At 52.2% G+C, this 22,954-nt stretch overlaps 1 protein-coding gene across 1 annotated transcript; it reads right to left on the bottom strand.

Moving 5' to 3' along the window:
- Positions 1-7,219: 7,219 nt before the first annotated feature.
- On the bottom strand, positions 7,220-10,348 carry TPBGL (trophoblast glycoprotein like). The gene has a single exon (XM_025848355.2). The coding sequence runs from the start codon at positions 9,937-9,939 to the stop codon at positions 8,764-8,766; it is 1,176 nt and encodes a 391-aa protein (XP_025704140.1). The 5' UTR covers positions 9,940-10,348; the 3' UTR covers positions 7,220-8,763.
- Between the last annotated feature and the right edge of the window lie 12,606 nt (positions 10,349-22,954).

Here is a 22,954-nt window from a genome sequence, read left to right as displayed (position 1 = left end):
TAGAACTAATGAGTGTGTCTACATAGGTTGCAGGATACATGATCAATACACAAAAATCAACTGTACTTCTGGATAATAACATCACACAATTGGAAATTGAAATTAAAAAGACAATGCCAAATAAAAAGATAACACCATTTACAACAGCACTGAAATGGAAATACTTAGGTATAAATATAACAAAATATGTGCCTAATCTCTATGCACATCTCTAAAGCACAAAATACTGGTGAAAGAAATCAAAGAAGACCTAAACAAATTGAGACATTTACCATGTTCATGGATTGGAAGATTCAATACTGTTAAGATATCAGTTCTCTCCAAACTGACTTTATTCAATGCAGTCTGAATCAAGAGCCCTTCAGGATTGTTTTTTTGCAGATATAGACAAGCTGATTCTAAAATGTATACGAGGAGGTAAAGGAACTAGAAGAGCCAAGCAATTTTTAAAATGAAAAACAAAGTTGGAATTCTCTACTACCTAATCTCAGGAATTATCATGAAGCTACAGTAATCAAGACAAGGTGGTAGGGGTGAAAGAGTAGACATCTACCTTAGATGGGACAGAATCCAGAATCAAGAAATAGACCTGCATATATACTGCCAATTGATTTTCCAAAAAGGTGCAAAGGCAATCCAATTGTCTTTTCAATAAATAGTGCTGGTGAGGATGTGGAGACTGGAACACTCAACACTACTGGTGGGACTGCGAAGTGTATGGACACTTTGGAGAACAGTCTGGCAGTTTCCTATAGATTTAAACATACTTACATAAGACTTAGCAGTTCTAGTCCCCAAAGAAATGAAAAGTTACGTTCTCACAAAAACCTGTATGTGAACATTAATTTATTATAAAATTTATTTGTAAAAAAAAATTTATTGTAAAAAACTGGAAACAACCCAAATGTTCTTCAGCTAGAGTGAATGGACTAACTATTGTACAGCGATACCACGGAATCCTACTCTGCAATAAAAATGAAAAACTAGCGATATCTACAAAAACATGAATCCTAAATACGTTACGCTAGGTGAAGGAAAACAGACTTAAAAGGACAAATATGGATGATTGTATTTATATGACATCTGGAAAAGGCAAAACCATGAGGATCGAAAAGAGACCACTCGTTGCCAGTGGCTGGGGTTGAGGGAGGGTTGGCTAAAAGGGACTACAGGAGGGATTTTGGGGGGTGATGGAACTGTTCCATATCTTGATTGTCAAAATCAACTGTAAGCCCAAAAGAGTGGATTTTACTTTATGCAAATATGTATCTCAATAAAAAGGCAAAAAAGAAAGTAAACAATTTATATCACAGACTCCAAACAATATTTACTGGGCACGTGCCCTTTGCTGGAGTTTATGCTGGACCTGAAGACACAAAGATAAATAAAATAATCCCTTTAAGGAGCTCACAGATTCACAGGAGGATAAGGCATGACAACAAAGGTTTGGAATTGCTCTTGGGGGATACTGGAGATGGGGTTGGCATGTGCTCATGGCATGGCATGAGAGCACTAAGGAGGAGTCATCATGTTAAACTGGGGTGAGTGAGATGGGGAATAAGGCAGGCTTCTTAGAGGAGGAATTTCTTCAACTGAGTTTTGAAGGCTGAGAAGGAGTTAGGCAGGCGAGGGGAGGCTATGGACATTGGCCAGAACTGACCTCCCATCTGACATTTGAATATTCAGTCTCAACACCTTTGCAACCGCTGTTTCTTCTGCTTGGACTGATAGATCCTACAGAGCTTCCCATCCTTCAGGATAAGCCACTTTCTCAGATGGGTCTGCCTGACTTCCCTGGTCAAAGACATCCTTCCCCATCTCTTCTCATGAGGGAAATAAACAGAGGTCTCTTTATTTAGGGGCCCCTTATTTAGGGGCCCCATGTGCTTCCATTATTACAGTGACCTCATCTTTACTGAGGACAGCTCCAGGATCTGGTCCATCTCATCAGGTGCTCAGCAGAAAGTAGAGGCTCAGGAAGGAGGAGTTTTATATCCGGGCACCACAGAGCTTGGGGTTCCAGAGCAAACCACTCTCTCCTCTCAGGGAGGGATAGAGATGCCCCTTCCCCGGGGAAGGATGCCCAGCAGGGCCTCTGCCTGCAAGAGGTTCAGGCAGGTTTCCGAGGCCTGCTGGAAGCTGCTGATGGAGGCGGAAAAGTCCTCCATACCCCTTGGTTGTTGGCTTCCCCCTCCCATTGCCCCCCATCTCTGTTTATTTCCCTCATAAGAAGCGTCTTGCTTATTTATGGTATAAGCACGTGGGCTCTGGGTTCTACACCCAGTTTGGCCTCTTAGTGTGACCTTGAGCAAATCATTCACATTTATGTGCCTTGACTTCTTCATTTCTAAGTAGGAATAATAACTACCTTGTAGAATTGTCATCAGCCTAAAATGGGTTAATATATATATAAAGTGCCTAGAACAACCCCCAGGTTCTTCCTAGCACAGTGCTTAGCACATGGTAGGCACTTTATAAAATACTTGTTGAACAGATTGTTGACTAAATGAAAGAAGGAACTTTCCCATGCTCACCAGCAGATGGCGCATGTATGCAAGAAAAATTAAAACTGGTTCCGCTCCGCTACAAATTGGCCAACAACAGATGTCGCTGCAGCTCTCTGGGTAAAGGAACCAAGGCCTGTGACAGGACGAGCCAGGGTCCCCCGTTATCCAGATAGGACCCTGGACAAGTATTGCAAATGGAGGGCCAGAAAGTCGTAACTGTACTAAAAAGCCAAAGTTGAGAAGCTAAGGCTAAATTATGTTGTACACGAAAACATATTCTATAGCTGCCTTTTCTTTCTGTTTTCTCACTTTTATCAAATAGTAACAAGGTGCTGGCCATGCAGGCATCTTATATAACCACAACCTCAGTTCAGTGAGGTGGGAGGTTATGGGAATCAAAGGGAGTGGGCATCGGAGTGCAGCAGAAGGAGCCCATGAGCCCTGTGTGATGTTTCTTCCCTGGTGCTGTGGATCTCTGCGGGGCAGGGACAGTGCTCATAAACCTTCTGTGCCCCAGGACTGGGGATCACCCAAAAGGACACTGGACCCAGCCTCTGAAGGGAACTTCTGATCTGATGTGGATAACGGGGGCCAGAAAACCAATCTATACAAATAAAGGTCTGGGGGGTACAGTGATGGGAAGGAGAGGTGAGGTTAGGACAGCAGAGGGGACTCAAGCTGTCCTGATGCTCTCTGCATAGGGAAGGCATCTCAGGCAGAGAGCACTACGTGAGCAAAATACAGGGCCTGGAATCACTGGGCTCAGTTACTAAAATCGAAGTGGTTCAGTGTAGCTGGAGAATGGTGTTCAAGTAGGTGTTTAGCATGGCTCAAAGATAAGGTCAAGGATTGGGAGTGTATTATTATTAGTGTTGGTAGACTAGTTAGTCTAGCAGTCTAGCACTTTCTCTTTTCCCCTCCAGTCTTGTCAAAAGTCACTGGAGTCCAAGGCCCACCAGCCTGGTACAGTCCTAAATTATTCTTGTCCCGATTTAATTCTTAATAGTGGTCTCTTTCACTCCCCAAAGTTTCCTGGTTTGGTTGGTCCCCTTATTTAGGAGCCCCATGTGCTTCCATTATTACGGTGACCTCATCTTTACTGAGGACAGCTCCAGGATCTGGTCCATCTCATCAGGTGCTCAGCAGAAAGTAGAGGCTCAGGAAGGAGGAGTTTTATATCCGGGGACCACAGAGCTTGGGGTTCCAGAGCAAACCACTCTCTCCTCTCAGGGAGGGATAGAGATGCCCCTTCCCCGGGGAAGGATGCCCAGCAGGGCTTCTGCCTGCAAGAGGTTCAGGCAGGTTTCCGAGGCCTGCTGGAAGCTGCTGATGGAGGCGGAAAAGTTCTCCACACCCCTTGGTTGTTGGCTTCCCCCTCCCACTGCCCCCCATCTCTAGGCCATCACAGGTGTGGGTCTGGCTGCAGGAGGCAATGACCAGAGGGGTGGAGATACAGGGTGAGGAGATGGGACAGCCCTGCCAGCTACTCAGACCCAGAGCAGGACAGGGATGGCCCCGAGGACATCCTGGGTTCTGGATCTGCTCTGATTCTGGATGGGCTCCTGCATTCCCTGGGCCTCAATTTCCCCATCTGTACTAAGTTAAATATCCGTACCATGAAGGGTTAGTTGGGGTGGTCTGCAAGGGACTAGCCAGCCCCAGGCGAATTGGCTTGAGGCAGCACTGAGGGAGGAGGGGGGTGGTGAGGGAGGGGTGGGACCGGAGGAGGAGGGGCCTCCAAAGGCTGCCAGGCGGATTACCACAGAAATATTAACTGCCCCGTCACTTCTCCCAGTCTGGCAAAGGCCAGGTCCATAAATTAGGGCCGTGAGTCTGCCAGACAGAGACTTAATGAAGAAGGAGATGGACTTCAGTGAGAGCAGGCAGTCCCTCTGGAGGTCGCAAGTCCAGCCCCAGCCTGGACAGAAGGAGCCTGGAATCAGAGGGGGGTCTGGGGTGTCCATGGATACCCTGACCTGGGCCAGGAAGTTAGGAGCAGGCCCTGCCATGTTCGCTTGCTGAATCCCCAGCACCCAGCACACAGTAGGGGCTCAACCATATTCTGACTGAGGACCAAATGCTGTGGCAAGTCATGGGAAGCTCAGCCTGAAACCAGGTCCTCTGGACTCCAGCTGGGCCCTTACCAGTTCCCACACCGGACCTGAGCAGCGTGGGGAGGAAAGGGGCTGCAGAAGTAAAAGGCTCCTCAAGGAGAGAGGGAAGCTCAGCTTTTACAGGGCCACAAACTCTGCGAAGTCTGACATGTTTCTCAAAGTGTGCAGTTTTGTGTCTGTCACATTTCCGACAGTCACGCACCTTTTCTCTCCCTCTGCTGCTCTTTAAGGGGACATCCCAGATGGAGTTCTTCCCCCCTGGCACTTGGCCCTTGCCCCCCCTGCCCACCTCAGACTTCAGCAGCATTAGGAGTAGAGGGGAGGCTGGTCATTCAGTGAGGCTTGGGTGCTGCTAAGAGCGTCTGGAGTGGCTGGAGGTATCAGCGTATCAGGGTATCAGGGCAGGGCCAGCCAGACCCCTCCATGTCACCCCTTCCTTTGTCTTCTGGGCTCCTATAGTGGCCACCGCCCTTGTCCCCCTCCCATCTGGGCTCCCACGGACATGGCTTTGTCTGCTTCCTCTCTGTCTTCAGTGCCCAGCATGAGATCTGGCACAAAAAGGATGGACAGAAGGAAGCAACAAGTCAGAGGCACTGGGCCGCTCTCCTGCTTCCCACATCCCACCTCTCCACTTCCCTGAGTTCTCCTCTAAGGGCAGAGGTCCCTCTAGAGCCTCCCAGTGAAGGACGTGGGGAGCAACAGATCCATCTCACACACATCCACCTACCTAACCCCAGCCATTGGTGGGCTTCTCCCATTCTCAGCCTATCAAGATCTTCCTGCCACCAGTGCTTTGCATAGAGCGGATACTGCTGATCCTTCTGTTCTTCAAAATCCTACTCATCTTTCAAAACTCCGCTCACATGGGACCTCCTCTACATAGAAGTCTCTCTAGGCTGGGTCAGGGGCCTTTACTCTAACCTCTGTTTCCCGGGACTTCTTTTCTCTAGATCATGATTAAATATGATTCTCCCTGGGTCATTAGCTTCTCTAGAACTGGCAAAGTTGTATTCAGTAGAGGCTGAATGGCTGGCTGGATTTGCAGAGGAGGCAAGGCTGGGGGTCCGAGGGACCTGTTGATAGTCCCATCAGGCCAAAGGCCACTGATGGGCTGCAAGAAGGGTGGCAGTCCAGAAGTGACGTTTAATGGGAATTGGTGAATGGCACTAAGGTTAAATATCAACTGGCATACACTAGGCACTCAATTAGTTGATTTTTGACAACTACTGATCTGGTACTTAGCTTAGCAGCAGCCCTCATATAAAACCCTCAAAGGTTTTTGCTGACAACGGACCCACAGCTAACAGCATATTTTATTTGCCAGGACCTACTGCAGTCTTAGGCTACATTACGAGGGCATGTCTTTGGAACTGGGGAGGTGACCTGTTAGAGACACAGGTCTCTAACCCGTGTTAGAGATACCGTTACGATTTTGTCCCAGAGAACCGGGAGAGCGCCCTCTGAAAGTCATCCACAGATGGGAACACTTCAGGGGAATTTGACCCCTTCCCACAAGGAATGACTGGGAATTTGCTGAGAACAGATAGATACTCCTGCACCACCTCCAACTCTGGGAGGAGCTGTGCCGGGTGAGGTGCACTCGTGGCCCCAAGGCATAGCTGAGGCTGTCAGGGAGTTCCAGGCCGACTCCTCTGGCAATGAAAGGGATGCTGCCAGGAGGGGAGGGAGTGAGCCCCTCATCGAGAGAGAGGGTGCCCCTTGTTGAGAGGGCCTAGGAGGCTTCCCACCTTATCTCTGAGGTCCTTTTCAGTGTCTAAATGGCCCAAATTCTAGCATTATGTGGCCCTAAGATTCCCAAATGCCAGAAGTCTAGCCTTCCACATGTGGTTCGAGGGCTCTGCGAACCTGAATGTGAAATAATCCAGTCTGGGGACCTTGAGGCAGGAGATAAGCCTCTTACCATGGCCCTGCTGTCCCAGAACCCCTGTCTCCTCAATCCACATATCTCAAAGGGTCATTTTATCCATACCCACCCCCCCTCCACTTCTAGGCTGCTGCTTCTCTCAGCCTCTCACGTACCCAAGGTGCAGTTCGTAGACCTCTCCCCAGGACAGCATAGCATGACACAGGTTATTAAGGGAGTGTCAGGTAATTCATCAGGGGGAATGATACCAAATCGGCAAATAACAATCCTTCCTTTCCTGCCTGAATTAACTGCCTCTGATTCTCTGTAGCTGGATTTCCTCCCTGATGGCCTCATCCGATGCTAATGTTTCCAGTCCAACGGCACCTCCCCCACAGCCCCCACCCCCCACCCCAGTGATGAGGAATGACAGGGTAAAAGGATGTAGAGAAGTGTAGGATTCCACCCTGGCTATGCATAGCCTCCTCTCAGAGGATAAAAGGCAGGCTAGGTTGGAGAGCGATGCAAACCCAGTGGGAAGTCCCTCCATGTGTCTCACCTCAATCCTGCTACACGCAGTCAGAGCCTATTTCTTCTCCCATATGTTAGAAGACACCAAAGCTCACTGCCTCACCTCAGGGAGGTCGAAAAATACCCTCCCAAGTGTCCCCTCCCACCTCCTTCAATGTCCAAGGTCAGCAGGAATGACATGGCACCACTTCCAAGAATAGAGTATCGAGATTATTGCAGACTTTATAGAAAACTGCCCAAGGGAGATCCAGATGTCTTGGGTGGGGGTGGGAAGGCAGGCCTCAAGCCAATATGTTTGGGGGGGGGGACTTCCTGTGTGCAGAGGCCACACAGGCCAGCCATTCTGCCTGACCTAGGGGATGGGAGTCAGGGAGAGGAAGCCCCCTCCCCACTCACCAATTGTGCTTTGGGATCATGCAGAAGGCAGGGCACTGACACTCTGACCTTAAACAGGATAACTTGTGCCTGAGACAAGAGATGAGGCCCCTCACCTCTTCTAGAAGGCATGGGGGAGGGAGGCATGGCAGCAAGGGATCCCCAAGGGAGAAGAGTCACATGGGTAGGAAAGAGCTTGTGGGCAGCAGCTCCCAGCCCTTCAGAGCCTCCTCCCCTACCCCTCTCTGAGGCCACGATGTATGGGTGACCCCGGTTCTGAGGTCCAACCAACTACTTTGAACCCCTAGGATTCTCTCCTTCTCCATGGGGATCTGCCAGTATGGTTGGGGTATGCTGGCACCTGCACCCATCTCGCAGGCCTGCAGAGCTCATCCTAGGAGGAAAGGGGGGGTGGGCACACCCCAGGAATGGATTCCTCACTGGACCCTGACAGAGTGAGTGCAAGCGATGGGTGTAGGGGGGATAGAGAGCCTAAGACTTGGGCGGGGGGATTAAATTCTGATCAGGGTGAAGAGCTGAGCATCTTGAGATTAGGGACAAGCACTGAGTATTGCGGCATCAGAGCCCCAGTGAGAAAGGCTGAGGATCGGTTCCGTACTAAGGCTATAACAGGGTATGACTGTCCCTGGGATGGGAGACAGATGGAGCTGAGCCCCAAGCCTGGGCCAAGGAAGGGAAGAGCCTGAGCCAGAGCTGAGGTGGGGGGCAGTATGAAATACATCCCCAGACCGGAGGAGGGTGCCCGACCCTCAGAGCCCTGGGATGTGGGCGTCTGCAGGATGGGAGGGCTCCGGGGTGAGAAAAAGGCTCAAAGTCCACAAAAGCCTTCAGAGCAGTGCTCTGCTTCTGAGACCAGAACGGGATGAGAGGGTCCCTGAGCCCTGGGAAGGGAGTTGAGGTCTCCAAGCTGGAGATGGGAGTCAGTGATGTCTAGCGTGACGTTTCCCACTGAGAGGTCAGGCCTCAAAGCATAGGGTGGTGGAGGCAGTCTTAGGGCTCTCGGATTGAAGGACAAAGTTTCCTGGCCAAGTATTGAAAGGGGGAGGGTGCTTTTGAGGGTTGAGGAGGAATGTGTCAGAGCCTTAGATGGGCAGGTAGGGTTTCTGGAATCAGAAGAGGGTGTCTCTTGATCTTTGATGGTGAGAGCTCTCAGAGGTTGGGGAGAGGGGGTACAGCTTGGGGCCTCCGGGTGAGGGGGGGGGAATGCCATAATCCAAAGGTCTCAGGCCGGTCAGGGGCAAGACTCGAAGCCCCCAACTCACGGGTGTCTCATACCCATGGCTTCGGGCCAGGCAATCCCAGTAAAGTCATCAGCTGGCAGGGACAGCCGTCAACCCCCAGGGGGCAACACTCAGAAGCCCGAGCCCGGGGAAGTGGCGCGGGAGCCGGCGGGGGCGGCCGGGGCGGGCGCGCGGCGCGGGTCGGCGTCCTGCTCATAACGGTAGTGGTAGCCCTCCATCTGGTCCCGGCAGGCCTCGCGCAAGTTGCGCATCCAGCGCTGGATGCCGCGGCGGTTTAGGTAGAGCACCATGAGGAAGATGAGCCCGATGAGCGCCAGCACCAGCCCGAAGAAGACGTAGGAGGCTTCCAGCTCCGGGCCGGCGAGTTCCACTTCTTCCCCGCGACCGTCGGCGTCGCCGTCGGCGCAGCCCAGCCGCGCCTTGTCCAGGTCCAGGAAAGGCCGGTCATGCAGCGCCCGCGGGGCGGCGCAGCGCAGGCGCCGCGCGTCAGGTACGCGCTCCGTGGCGTTGCGCAGCCAGGCCAGCAGGGGGCGCGCGGCACAGCCGCAGCGCAGGGGGTTGTCTGCGAGCAGCAAGCGCGGCGCTGGGAGGCCGCCATCGCGCTCCAGCGCGCGCAGCTCCTCGGGACCCAGGCCCCATAGCGCGTTGAGGCGCGCGTCCAGCTGCTCCAGGCGCGGCAGGCGCAGCGCGGCGGGCGGCAGGCGGCTCAGCGCGTTGCCCGCCAGGCCCAGGAGGCGCAGCTCGTCCAGCTGGGCGAGCGCGGCGTCCAGCGCGGCCAGTAGCGTGGGGCCGCCTCGCGCCAGCGCGTGGTTGAGCTGCAGCGAGCGCAGCGCGGGCAGCCCGCGGAAGGCGCCGCCGCCCAGGGCGCGCAGCGGGTTGTGGCTCAGGTCGAGCGCCGTCAGGCTGGGCAGCCCGTCGAAGGCGCCGTCCTCCACCACCTCGATGTTGTTGTGCGTGAGGCGCAGCGCGCTCAGGAGCGGCAGGCGCACGCCGCCTGCCGCCGCAGCCACCTCCTCCCCGTCAGCGTCCCCGCCGGCGAAGGCGGCGGCGCGCAGCACCGTCAGGTTGGCGCCCACGATGGTGAGGTTGCGCGCGTCTGGCGGCACGTCCCGCGGCGGCTGCCGGAGCTCCGCGCCCGACGCGCAGCGCAACAGCAGCTTGGGGCCGCCGAAGCAGTAGCACTGGAAGGGACAGGGTGCGGCGGGCCGGCTCAGCGCCGCCGCCACCAGCAGCAGCCCCGGCAGGAGCGGCCCCCTTTGCTCCGGCTGTCCCGCGCGCGGGGCCATTGCAGCTGCCCCCGCATCCAGCGCCCGGGCCGCCGCGCTCACCAGTGAGTTCGGAGCGCCTCGGGGGCGGGGAGGGGGGCGGGTGGGGCAAGTCCTTGACCCGGAGCGGCTGGCGGTCGCTGGCGGTCCGTCCGCTCTAAAGTCCGAGGAGCCTTCAATTTCCTGGCTGGGGCGAGAGGGGTCAGGCGGGGAGCAGAGCCCCCCGCCCCCGGTGCCCTCCTCGCCCTGCGCGCCGGCCTCCGACTTCCGCGGCCGTTCCGGGCTCGGAGCCGAGTGGGCAGGGTTTGTTCCCCCCCCCCCCCAGCCTCCCGGCCTCCTCCTCCTCCCCCAACGGAGTCTCCGCGCCCTCCTCGCCGAGAGGCGGGGTGGGAGACTTCCGAGAATCAGGGCTTTCGGCCGCTGCGCTTTCTCTTCCCCCCTCTCCGGCTCCGGGGCTGCTGAGAAGTTTGGCTCTCTCAGGCTCTGACTTGCTTCCCCCTCATCTCCCCCCCCATTTCCCCCCACCCCCGTTTCAGCTGGTTCCTTCCTCCTCCCTCTATGGCACATGTGGGGCGGGGCCGGGAGGGGGAGAGCGGGCAGGTGGGTCAGCACCACAGAGCAAGAATTGGGAGGGGAGGACCTTAGGGTTCCCCCTGCGAGTACAGGCAAGGATGAGGGGTGGGCTGAGAAAGTTATTCAGCTTTCAGCCTCTTCCTGATCCGTGTGACCAAGGAGAGGGCTGTGCTTAGAGACTGGAAAATCCCCAGCCCTGGTTCCCCCCTCAGCAACCCCAGTTACATTAGGCCTGGCCAGGTCCTGTGGGACCAGCGTTTTCTCCACCCCATCCTACCCCCACCCAGGGAAGGCAGCACCAACCCCCTCCTCCTTTCCTCCCCCCTTCTCCCCTCCAACTCACTGGCTGCTCTGCTGGGAGTTCCGTCTGATTTGCTCCACCAGGCTGGACTCCTCCCCTAAGCACTCTCCTAGGCCCTAGGACCTGGTGGGTGTGGTGATTCAGCTCTTTGCTGTCCCCTCCCTGCTCCAGCACCTGGGCACCCCGTTAGATTGTTCTACTGGGTCTCAGGCCCCTGGCGTTGTTGGACACCATCGACTGCCCCTCCTCCCCTCCAGGGTATCCCACCTGTAAATGTTGAAAGGGTGGGAGGGTTTGGAGCTCTAGAGATTTGGAGAAGGGGAGCAGATTTTGCAGCATTGAGTGGTAGTGGGGGGGGTGGTCTCAGAGGGGGCCAGGGCCTGAGCTGTTTATAGGTTTGTTTTGCTCTGGATTTTTTTTTTTTTTTTTCCCAGAACTGGGAAGCTCCAGACCTGATTTAAAGAGATACGCTCCTGAGAAGGGAGCACTCCTGGCCTTGGCATGAATTATTCAGGCTGGAGAGGCTGACACTTGATCCACAGGCCATTCTGGTCTCAGCAGAGTTGGTTGGGATAGAGGCTCCACCCTCCCCCCCCCCATAAGAATCAGTCAGTCTTTCTCCTGAATTAGGGACAGTTGTTGGGTTGACTTCTTCCCTGAGGTTATATTTAACAGATTGACCAACAGATCAATACCACTTAAGGAGAAGAGGTAGACCCTGCGGTGGCCTGGGTCCCAGGCAAAGACCAACAACCTCGCAGGCCAGATCTGTTGGTGCTGGGGTGGGAGGGCGGGGGCTCCTCTCCCCCTTCCTTCCCTCTCCCCCTTCCTCCCTCTCCCCTTCCTTCTCTCTCCCCATCCCCATCATCACTCCCGGGTATTGGCAGATGAGACCGATAACTTGCACCTGCAGGATTGGACGTATCTACACAGGTGTACATGTAGGTTATACATGCATATGTGCATGTACATGTAGAGGCACGTGTGACACATGAACAGTTCAAGGTGCATCCACATGTGAGGAAACAGACTCATGCTTCCTTGGATGTGCATCCACGTGCATAGGATGGTGTGTACAGGTCTGCACAGGGTTGTGGGCAGGCTCAGATATGCCTCACACAAGTACCTGCAGGCCATTCATATATGTGCACATGTTAACACAGATTCGAGTCCATCTGGTGTGTGTCCATACATTCATAAGCACATAAATACTTGAACATTCATATTTCTGGGACCATGTATGTCCCTGGGTACATTCTCAGAGGGGCAAGCTTACAGACGCATGCATGCAAGCACGTGCATCCAGAGATTGGACAACATACTCTGAGCCCATTCCTGACCTCCACCATGCCTTGGTCTGTACAAGTAACAGGCTGAGATACCGTTTCTCATATGGGCACAGGTGCTCAGACAGCCACTGGGGCTGTGCCTCAGCTGTTGTGCTTCCCCGAGCCCTGGCCTACAGCAGCTCCAAGCCCCAGCTCTGACATCTCCCTGGTGAGAGGTGCTGCCTCTTCTTCCTATTGTGTTTCCGGTATAGGGACTAGCACGAGAGAGTGTGCGGTAAGTGTAGATGGGTGGGTGGATGGATGGATGAATGAATGAATGAATGGAAAGGTTTCTGCTTTCCTGTCCCACTGCATAGAGCCCCTTCTGCCTCCAGCCACTGGGGAATCACAGACCAACTGCCAAGGCCAGAGCCCCATTTCCAGGGCCCCTTGGTGGCTGGTTCCTGGTGGGCTGATGGCCTCCTTGGGAAAGGGCTGCAGGGCAGCAGGCAGCCTCGACTGGGGGATACTAGATGGGATCGGGCGCATTCAGGCTGGTATGGCCATACACTGACTGGGGGGTACTAGACATCTCAGAGAAAGGAGGCCGAGAGAGAACCTAGAACCATCAGGTACCAGAGAATAAGGCAGTGACTATGTTTTCTAAGTGGGGAGTCTGAGGCCAGAGGGCCAGGGACTTGCCTCAAATCCAGTGACTGTCAGGGCTTAGTGTAGCCCCAGGCTCCTTGCCCAAGGCGTTGTCCATGGTAGTGGCCGCATCTGAGAAGGGCCAGTGCCGCAGGGAATCTCATCCTGACCCGAGGAAGCTGAAGCCAGCAACAGATGCCAGGGTGGATGTGGTGTGACCTTGAACCACTCTCCACCTCTGGGCTGTCTGTCAACTTCTACTTCTGGAAAGTAGATGGGCTCCTGAAGTCCTATCCTTCCGAGGCTTCTCAGGGCTGTTGTGACAAAGTGAATGGAAAGTGCTTTGAAACAAGAAAAGCCATATCACCTAGGGTCTGGGGACCTTCACCATGTGACTGGATGAGGCATTGCCCTTTTCTGGGACTAATTAGCTCCCATGTCATTTTGCCCTGTTCCATCTTCCTCCCTCCCCCAGCGTAGCAAGTTCATGGTAGGTGGTACGAGGAATGAGTCTACTTGCTGTCCCTGTGAATGCCTCCACCCAGCCTCCTCCCTCCCCTCCCCTCTTTATGCCCCTGTTCCCCTTCTCTGTTCAGGTTCCCCTGGAACAAAGTCTATCAGCCATTTAGGGGTCTCTGTTCTCTGGAGGAACTTCCCTCTCCATCTTGTCAGTATTCCGTATGCAGTAGGTGTTCAATAAATGTATGTCCAGTTGTGTCTGGGGCTGTGTTCATTCTCTGATGCATCCTGTGGAAGTGTCTTTGCTCAGATTGTTTGCCTCACTTGGGGTGCTCTCTCCCCTTGACTGTTTCTTCGGCCCAGCCCACTGATCCTCAGGGCTCAGCTTGAGTTCTGTCCCTTCCAGGAAGCCTTCATGGCTCCTTCTCTCTCCTTTGAATTTCACTTAGCAACCAGAGGGCTAGAGCTCCTCTGAGCCCCCTAACTGTCAGCACCTGGGGCTCAGGACTGGTCTGGTCTCCTGTGTTGTCAGCTCAGAGCTCAGTGTGGAGAAGGCACCAGGGAACATTTATTGGATGAAATAATGATTTAAAAGTCTCTGGCTTGCTCCTCTTATCTCTCTGAGGCAGGCTAGGTGAGGAGCCCCCACATCTGTACTTTATGCCAGGAGACAGCCTCCCAGAAAGGTGAAGTGCTTTCCTCAAGGTTGCACAGCTGACTGAGACCCAGTCCTGACAGTAGCTCAGGTTTCCTGCTCATCTTTTATGCTGCAGCCCTCCCCATTCTAGGCTCTCTCTCTGGAGAGTGTGACTGGGTCAGGTCCCAGGGGACCCTGTGGGCAAAGAGCTCAGGCCCTCAGGGTTGCCTTAGGACTCAGTAAGCGAGTCACCCCAGCCCACTGAAGCAGAATGATTGTCCTTTGCTGGGTTGAGAATCCCCCCTATGTCAATTACACTTGACCCCATTTTTTTTTTTTTTTTTTTTTTTTAGAGAGCACACACTTACAAGTGGTGGGGGTGCAGAGAGAGAGAGGGAGAGAGAATCCTAAGCAGGCTCCATGCTCAGTGTGGATGCAGGGCTCTATCTCACTTAACTGACTGAACCACCCATGCGCCCCTGAACCCCAATTCTTGAATTTATTACTCCCCCTAGGTTCCAGAGCCCCTCTCTGAGCCTTCCAAAGTACTGTCCCTCCACTAACTCCAGCTCCTTCACTGGGCTCCTTTTCTCTCCACAAAGGCCCTGCTCTCTGTAAGGTCCACTGAGCCTTGGTAGGGAGCCTGCAGAGGTTTGGCAACTTCCCTGAGGTCATCCACCAGAGAGCCCTTTCCCTATCTGTCTCCAGCTCCATCTTGTTCATCAGAGGTGCCTCAGTGTTCCTAAAGTCCTTAGGCAAGCCTGCTTTTCCAGATATGTTTCCTGTCTGCAAAGAAGGTGTGTGTGTAGACAGAATGATCTTGGAGGGCTTTTAGTCTTGTGCCCCTTGGCCTTTTAAGGGTGGGGATCAGGGAGGGGAAGGTAATACTGTGATTTGCCCAAATTGGTGCCCCCACCTCAATGTATGACCTTGAACTTGGCCCCATCCTGACTATAAAGTGGTGGTAGCATAGTCTGGTGGGGGAGGAGGGTCCTCTTAAGTCTGTAGCAGCCTATGATATCCAGGGTCCCTGTATCTTGGCAGACTCCCTTTCCCTCTGCCCCCCTTCCTCTGAGGCAAGTGGAGGAACAGCTGGACAGGGCTGACATGATGAAGCTCAGTCATTAGGTAGTGGGGGAGCCCCAGGTTCTCTTCTCTAGTGTAACTTCTGCACTGGCAGGGAGGGGAAAACTCCACCTCAGGCTTTGCTGTTTCCATTTCTTACTTCCCCCTCCCCCCGGCTGCACTGACCATGAGACACAGGAAAATCCATAGACCCAAGATTCATTTTCTCCATTGAGTCAGCAGAGGCCACACTCTGCTTCTGAGGGACCAGCAACTGGCTTTTAAATAACTCTCTGATATTTAATACCCTCCCCCTCCACTCTGCAGCCTGGGCCTCTGGGGAAAAGCTAGAATAAATGAGCTGGATGAGTCCTCTGAAAGTCCTAAGTGCTCCTGCCTCCACCTCAACCCACCCTCCTCCACCCAGACTCCCAGGCCATTGGGAAAAACCTGATTCCTTACTACCTTTGCACTGTGCTTCACAGTTTCTAAGTGGTGTCCCAGGCTGGGTCTGTTATCCCCAGGTTAGAATTGGAAGCTAAAGTTTAGAAAAGGGGAGTGACCCCATCTTGTTTTGGGTCTTGGTCTACTAGTGGCTGGCTTTGTGACTGTGAGCAGGTTCATATCCCAGTCTGGGTTTCTAACTCCTTATCTGTGCTACGAGGTGGTTCAGCTGGTGGGTTGTGGCTGGCCCCTCTAATTGTAAAGTTTTCATGAGTTGCTGCCCTGATCGAGGTCTCCTCTCCGGGAGCTGCTTTTAAAAAAAAGCCTCCACACTCCTCTTCTTGGGGAAGCTAAAGGCAGAGCAGACTGAGGCTCAAGGCCAGGCAGGGTTCCAGTGTAAACTCAGTTGAGTCTGGGGCAGGAGTTGGTGGGTGAAAGAGGAAGGAGCTGCGTTGGAGGATTTTCCTCTCCGCCCCTCCCCTCGCTTCCCATGTCCTTCCCTTCCCTCTTTCTCCTTTCTTCTGCAAGTCGAGGTCAGGACAGGTCAAGGGTAGTAACCTATTTAAATCTCGGTTTCCTTAAGACTCAGAGTCTCTGCAGCTGTAGATGCAGTTTGAGGAAGGTGGGAGCAAAACTCTAAGCTGTACCAGGTTCAGGTTCCTGGTAATGGAAGTTAGTGGGCCCCATTCTCCCGGCTTCACCACTCTTCCTTGTCATTCAGAAGATAGGAATTGATATCTCTGTTGGTTGTAAGAGAACACTGGGAGAGTAAGAGTGGTGCTTGGGGCCACCCCAAATTCATGATGGAACAGAGCCTACATTATAGGTTTTCTGATTCCCAGTTTGGTGCTCATGCCACTGTCCTGCTGCATGCAGGAAGTTGGGGGCTGAGGGATGGGAATGGGAGAGGCAGGTGGGTTCTTGCTTAGATCTGGGAGTAACCTTAGTTTGCTTGACTTCCTTAGTATACTCTTTTTGGGTCCTCATGATCCTCCTCAGCTGTACCAAGCCTTCTACTTCTAGAATTACAGAATCTTGGAATCAAAACATTGAATTATAAGAACCGCAGAGTTGGAAGGCCATAGGACCATGGTCTGTTTGAATCAGAACATAAGACCCTTATGGTGGTAAATGAAACACTTAGAACTTGTGGAAGGTTGTTATATTAGCGTTCCCCCAATTAATGCTGCCTATTTGTATCTATACTTTTAGGCTGTCCCTTCCCATACTGACTGGTTTGGCCAAATGAATTCCTTTGGCTATTGAGACATCGGCAAATGTGATGCAAGCAGAGGATTTAAAAGTGCTTGTGCATTGGGGCTTCCCTCTTTTCTGTTCCCCTGAGATCTCCATGTGTAGAAACCTAGGCAAACTTCTTAGAGGAAGAAACCAGAAATGAGCCATCCCAGCTGAAACTCCCAGGTGATCTTCTAGCTGACGTCAGCTGCCTGAGTGACCCTAGAAAAGACCAGGAGAACTATCTAGCTGACCCAAGCCCAAAATTGCTGACTCACAGAAATGTGAACAAATAAAATGGTTGCTGTTTTGTTATTAAATTTGGGGGGAGGTGATTTGTTACACAGCAGTAGATAACTGACTCAGAGGCTTAGAATTAGAATTGTAGAATCTTAGTCATAGTTTCCATATACCCCTATGAACATGAATCTTGGTGCTTGGGACCAGGGACTGGACTCTTTGATGTAGTATCTGAGGAATAGAAGTGCCCTGAGAACTCATTTCTTTAACTCCCACCCAGTGCTACACGCTCTTTTACAGACCGATTGATAGAACAACTGATCCACCCACCCTCTTCCAACCTGAGCCCTCCCCCCACCCACAGCGTCCTTTATTCTTTGGCATTTTGTCCATTCTGTCATAAGGTCTTCTTGCCCCACTCCTCAGCTGGCTTCTCAATCCCTTCCTTCCACTTTAGGAAGCCTCCCCATGTTGATCTGCTTGTCTTGGGAGCTAAATGTTGATGTGGTGATAACTTGTCTTGGTATTTATCCCAGTTCCTGGCACAGTGCCTGGCACAGAGTGTGGGTTCATGGACATATCCTGAAGAAGACTACCACTACCCGCCCCCCTCCAAACAACTCACTTTTTCCTGCTGTCCCCTTACTACAGAGTTCCTGGATCTGTCCGTGGTGCTGAATGCCTTTTTCCTTCTTGCCACTGTCTGCCTCAGAATGGCTACTTCCAAAAGGTAGGAATCACTTCTATGTCCTGGAATTAAATCTTTCTATCAATGCCCCCCTCTCCTTCCCTCCCTCTCCTTCCTTCTTTGTCTTCCCCATCTCCCATTTCTCCCTCCCCAACACCCCCATCACTCATAGAGATCATTAGCCTGGAGTATTTCATGAAAACTAATGTGTAGTGTTATATACTAATTGGGATTAGGTTCAGAATCCATCAGAATGCCCCAAACAACAGTCTCTTAAATGATAAAAAATAAAAGTTCATTTTTTCATAACAAAAATCCAGATGTAGCAGTTTAGAATCTGAATGGTTTCTCCACAGTCATGAGAAACAAATACTCCTTCCCGCTTCCCATTCTGCCTTCCCTAGAGTGTAGTCCTCATTCTTTGGTACAAAATGGCTGCTAGAGCACCAGCCATCACATCAGATATCAGATGGAGACAAAAGATAAGTAAGGGTGGCACTTCTCATAATTTTATTTCACTTATATATGGCCACATCTAACTAGCTTCAAAGAGCGTGGTAAATAACAGTCTTCGAACTGGGAGGCAGTTTGCCCAGCAAAAAGTTGTAGTCCTTATCATTGAGAATGAAAGAGAAATAGCTATTGAAAAGTAACTAGAAATCTCTGACATTAGTAATGGAACAGTGGCATTGATGGTGACAGTGACTGTGGTGTTGATGGGACAGCAATGGTAATGGTGGTGGTAGCAGAGTGGACAATAACAGTAATGGTGTTGATAGCAGTGATGGGGTGAAGAAGATAGTGGTGAGAATGGTGATGATAAAGCTGGTGTAATGTAAGCTCTGGTCCAGGAACACAGACTCACTCAAGCATCAGCCTGAACCAGGAGGATACCAGAGGATGGACCCAGTGACTACAAGGTGTTTGGAGCTTGGGGCCTGCCCCAAGCCACAGGGGCACTGCTGCTTTGCAGTTCATCGGCCTTGAGGTTCTCATCTTCTTGAGTCCAAGTCACCCCCAGCAGAGCATGAATCAGATTCCTCCCACTTAGTCTGGAAATCACTTTGGAATGAAAACTTAAGGCCTGAGGGAGGTGAAGCAGCAAGGGTGATATTGAACTTCCATTTATTAGACAATAAATAGTGATAGAATTTGTTGCAGTCAAGGAAGGCTTTGAGGTGAAATACACAGAGGGACACATGGACACGTAGTCTCAGAAATAGAGATAAATGGATTCAAAGACAGACATACAGAGAGAGTTACAGATATGCGGAAAGAAACAGCCCCATAGTCTGGAGACACACAGACCTACTTCATCTCATAAGGAGGCACCGGGCCAGCCCTTCTCCCCAGACACACAGGCCATCCAGCCATCTTATCCCACAGGACAACTTTCATATTACCCCTGGGTCCCATGGACTGAAGGTACCAAGGACCAGAAATGCCACTGCTGAGTGGGCTCAGAGCTCAGTGTGACCTTTGATACCCCTCCCACCTGGAGTGAGGTCACACTAGTGCTCTGTGGCCCACCCCACGCCAGCCCAGGTTCTGCGGCTGAAGGTGACCAGAGGGGTGGGACTTAGGTTGGACGGGGTGTGTCCTCCAGGATGCCTCCCCCCAGGGGCCCAAGGACACACCTGGAAGCCATTAGCAGAGGAGCCATCAGGCAGCAGTCTCTGGCTCCAGGTGAGAAGGCGTGATGAGAACATGTGGCAGCCTCCTGCCCGCTGGAGCCGGAGGGTGGAGGACACCTTGGCCTGAGTAATTTCCAGCATCACTGCCCTGGCACCCACCTAGTATGCAAAGGTAACCCAGACCTTGGTGCTCAAGATAGTTGGTGAGCCTGACTTCAGTTCATCTCCTGGACCTTTGAGGCCAGATTTCTTGACCTTCACAGTGATACTTTTTGTCCAGGAAGCCTTCCTTATGACCCCTCTGCTCTCCTTTGTCTCTTTCTTTCTCTGCTTCTTCTCAAACCTCCTATATGACATCACTCTGACCTGCCTACCCTTTCCACTGATCTGTGCTTCTTTGTAAGGGGCAGCCCTGCTTGGTTCTAGCCACCGTGGTCCTCCTCTCTGTCCACCTAGAGCAGCTTTATTTCACTGTGGTTTCAGTCCTTTCTTATCGGTGGAAGATGTTTGGGTCCCACTTTGGGTCTCAGCCCCCTTTCCTCCTAATCCTTGGCCCTGGGATTCATGACTGACTCATTTCCCATCTCTGCAGTGCTGGAGCTCCCAGCCTATTAAGGGACCTGCAGAGAGCTCTGCTCTTTGTACTTAGATCATCTATTGCCACCAGACTAGGCCTCAAGAACTGGAGGTTCTTGCCACCCCAGAGCTACTTCTGCCTTTCTCGCCTTACATTGGCCAGGATGATCTAGTGCTGGCTTCCCCCAGCAGGTCAGGTTCTAAATCCCTAGATTTCCCCAGCTGTGTCCCAGAATGATAGAGAAAGCATTCAGCTTCAGGTGCGTTTGGGTAGCCCAACGCTGTAAGGGCATGATATCCCTGGGGATCTCTAGGACCTCATCACTCTCTGGAAGGCTGTGGGTAGGCAGGAAGATCTTGAAGGCTAGCCAGAACATTGATCATTGGATGCCCCCCATATTCCTGGACTTAGGACAGGAACCTCAAGACAGATGCATGGATAGCCACCTGGGCAGTTCCCTGTTGGGCCAACCACAAAGTCTGTGCCCCGGTAGCTCCCGTGGCACACCCAGCATAAACTGCTCTCACCCTCCTTAGTGCATTGCCTGCTATGGCAGGGGCTTCAGCTTGGCCCTGCCAGTATGTCCCAGCCCTGCCCTGGGGAAGGAAAAAAGAAGCCAGTTGGAAGTTCAGAAAAGGAAAGGCTAAAAAGGAGCCCATAATCGGCCCTAATTAGCCACTGGGAGAGAGAAAAGGAGGTCAGAGGCCTGAGTCTACTTCTGAAAGAAAGCACCTGGCAGGCAGAGCCATAGCTGGTCTGCACCCCCATACTACACAGCATGGGGTTTGGCCCCACACAAGCCCATCTGATCCTGGCTCTAAGGACCCCCAGCTGGGGGAGGGCTCTGCAGCTACCCATAGACCTGTCATGGCCCTCTCTTCTGGAAGACGCAGCTGTCTATGGGGAAAGAGGGAAGCGGGGAGGAGAAAGAGGGAAGGCAGACAGACTTAAGTGAGCATCCACTGTATGCAGTGTGCTGCGTCGAGAGGTTTACATACATGATTGTATTTAATTTTCACAGTGGTCTTGAAATGGAGGTACTTTGGCCCCAGTTTTTAAATAAGGAAGTGGACACTCAGGTTAAGTAGTTGACCCAAGATCACACAGCTTAAAAGGGGCCGAGTGGAAAGTCCATCTCAAGCTGTGTGCTTGGCACCCTGTGCTCTTGGTGCTCTAAAATGAGCACTCGGAGGGCAGAGCCCTTGCCTGCCTCATCGCTTGTGTCCCAGTGCACAGCCTGGGGCGGGGGCAGGCATGTAGCTAGTGCCGAGAAGAGCTGTTGTACTCAAGAGGCAGGACAGGCTGATCCAGGGAAGGACATAAGAAGGGGGGGACAGAGGGATGGTGGAGGCACTAGAGATAGATCACTTCTATCCTCTGGGACATCATGCAGGGGACCCCTGGGGCAGCTTTCCTGGGGCTGAGGACAGTGCAGGACTGAACACAGCTTGTGACCGGCTATGGGGGAGGCGGGGGAGGAAGAAGTGCAGGAACAGTGCATTTCTTCTCTCCTTTTTGCCAGTCCTCCTACCCTCCCACCCACCCCAGATGGTTAAGCTGAAGCAGAAAACAAAATGAAGAACCTTTAGCCTTTGCTGGAGCCAAGCCACGTCTGCTTAGCCTGGGCAGATCACCAGCAGGCCAGCTGGGCCAGGGCCAGGTCCAGAGCAGGGTGGGGGCCGTTGAGGAGGAGAGGATACACGGTACCTCAGGGCAGGGCCACTGTGGGCACAGCGCTCCTCCACACAGGCTGGATCTCCTGGCAGGGGCTGAGCGTCCCTAACAGAGGAGAGAGGCAGCAGGATGGGGAGAGGGAAGGAGAGCCCCCCCGCCCCGGGCCCTGCTTAAGATCACCCCAGTAGCAACTGGGGAATAGGAGAGAACACATTTTGGGTCAGGTAGACTTCACATAGCAGCTATCTTTATAACCGCCACCCTCAAAGGTAGTGATTCTCAGTCCTAATTTGATTGTATTTTAATATTTTATTTATTCACTTGACAGCAAGAGAAAGCACAAGGGGGGTGGCAGCAGAGGGAGAGGGAGAAGGAGGCTCCCCACTGAGCAGGGAGCCCCATGTGGGCCTCAATCCCAGGACCCCGGGATCACGACCTGAGCCGAAGGCAGACGCTTAACCGACTGAGCCACCCAGGAGCCCGTCAGTCCTGATTTTAAAGATGAGGAAACTGAAGCACAGATTGGCTAAGTAACTTGTCTAAGGCCACAGAGTGAGTAGGAGGACGGCTGGAATTCCACCCCTGGCTCTTTGGCTCCGGTCCTGGTCTTAATCATCATCATCTCCTGAGTAGGGCAGCCGAAGCTTGCCTGTCTGCACCCACCAGCAATTAGGGGCCCCTCGGTATTGTGAAGAATGTCAGTGGAGTGTGTCTGATTAGGCTCATCAGTGCCCAGCATGGGACACATGTGTTTTTAAGATGGATCACCATTATCCTTGGCTGAAGAATTGCATGGGGTTTTCTAATTACAAATTATTCCTGCTGGATTTCATTATGCTCCCTCTTGTCTGGCTTTTTGTGTTCTCAGTCTTACAAAACTGAAAATCATAGTTGGCCGAGCTTGTTTTCTTGGTCTTAAAATATACAGCTAAGCTTTTATTAAGATACAGTGTTGTTATATTTTTAATGAGTGAATGTTTAACTCAATATTACAAGAAGACTGCAATTATTTGAATTTAACCATTCCACCTTTATAATAAGTCAGAAGAGCAGGATGGAAATTTACGTTCCTATAGAAAATCTTCCTTCATTTGGAAAGCAGATTTCCTGTGGTAGCAGGAGGTTCTCATTTAAGTGTTTTGAACTGTTTTCAGCCAACAGCCAGCCAACTGTTGCAGGCAAGTCACCTGTGTTAATTTGATCATTTCTAAGTGACACTTTTCATTGAAGACTAAAAATTCTTCAGATTTAACAGCACTAGCAAAGGTGGTAGAAAGAGAATGATTTGTGTCATTGAAAAAAGAAGAAAATGTAGTGCTTACCAGGACCCAGCAGAGGTTTACTTAAAGGAAGTCAGACTCATCTCCCCTCTCTCCACCTTTTGGGAGAACCTGAGTGATAGATCAGGGGTCTGTCAGAGTTCTGAGAATCTTGAATTCAAAAGGCATTTGGAACATCTCCCAAGGTATTTTTATGGCACGACAAGGGGCGGGATCAAATACTGATACTCTAGGGGAATCCCTAGCTGCCTGGGCAGCTGGTGGAGGGAAGTTGATTGGTGGATCAATGGCAGTCTGGAGGGCAGACTATAG

Source organism: Callorhinus ursinus, unplaced genomic scaffold, assembly GCF_003265705.2.
Source record: "Callorhinus ursinus isolate GAN/ISIS: 27379988/994484 unplaced genomic scaffold, GSC_fseal_2.0 scaffold35, whole genome shotgun sequence".
Taxonomy (NCBI): Eukaryota; Metazoa; Chordata; class Mammalia; order Carnivora; family Otariidae; genus Callorhinus; species Callorhinus ursinus.
The sequence above is the reverse complement of the archived record's forward strand: the minus strand, read 5'-3'. Positions and strand labels throughout refer to the sequence as shown.

Bases quoted from the DNA above. Each gene is read 5' to 3' on its own strand.
- TPBGL (XM_025848355.2), bottom strand. From the start codon at position 9,939: ATGGCCCCGCGCGCGGGACAGCCGGAGCAAAGGGGGCCGCTCCTGCCG.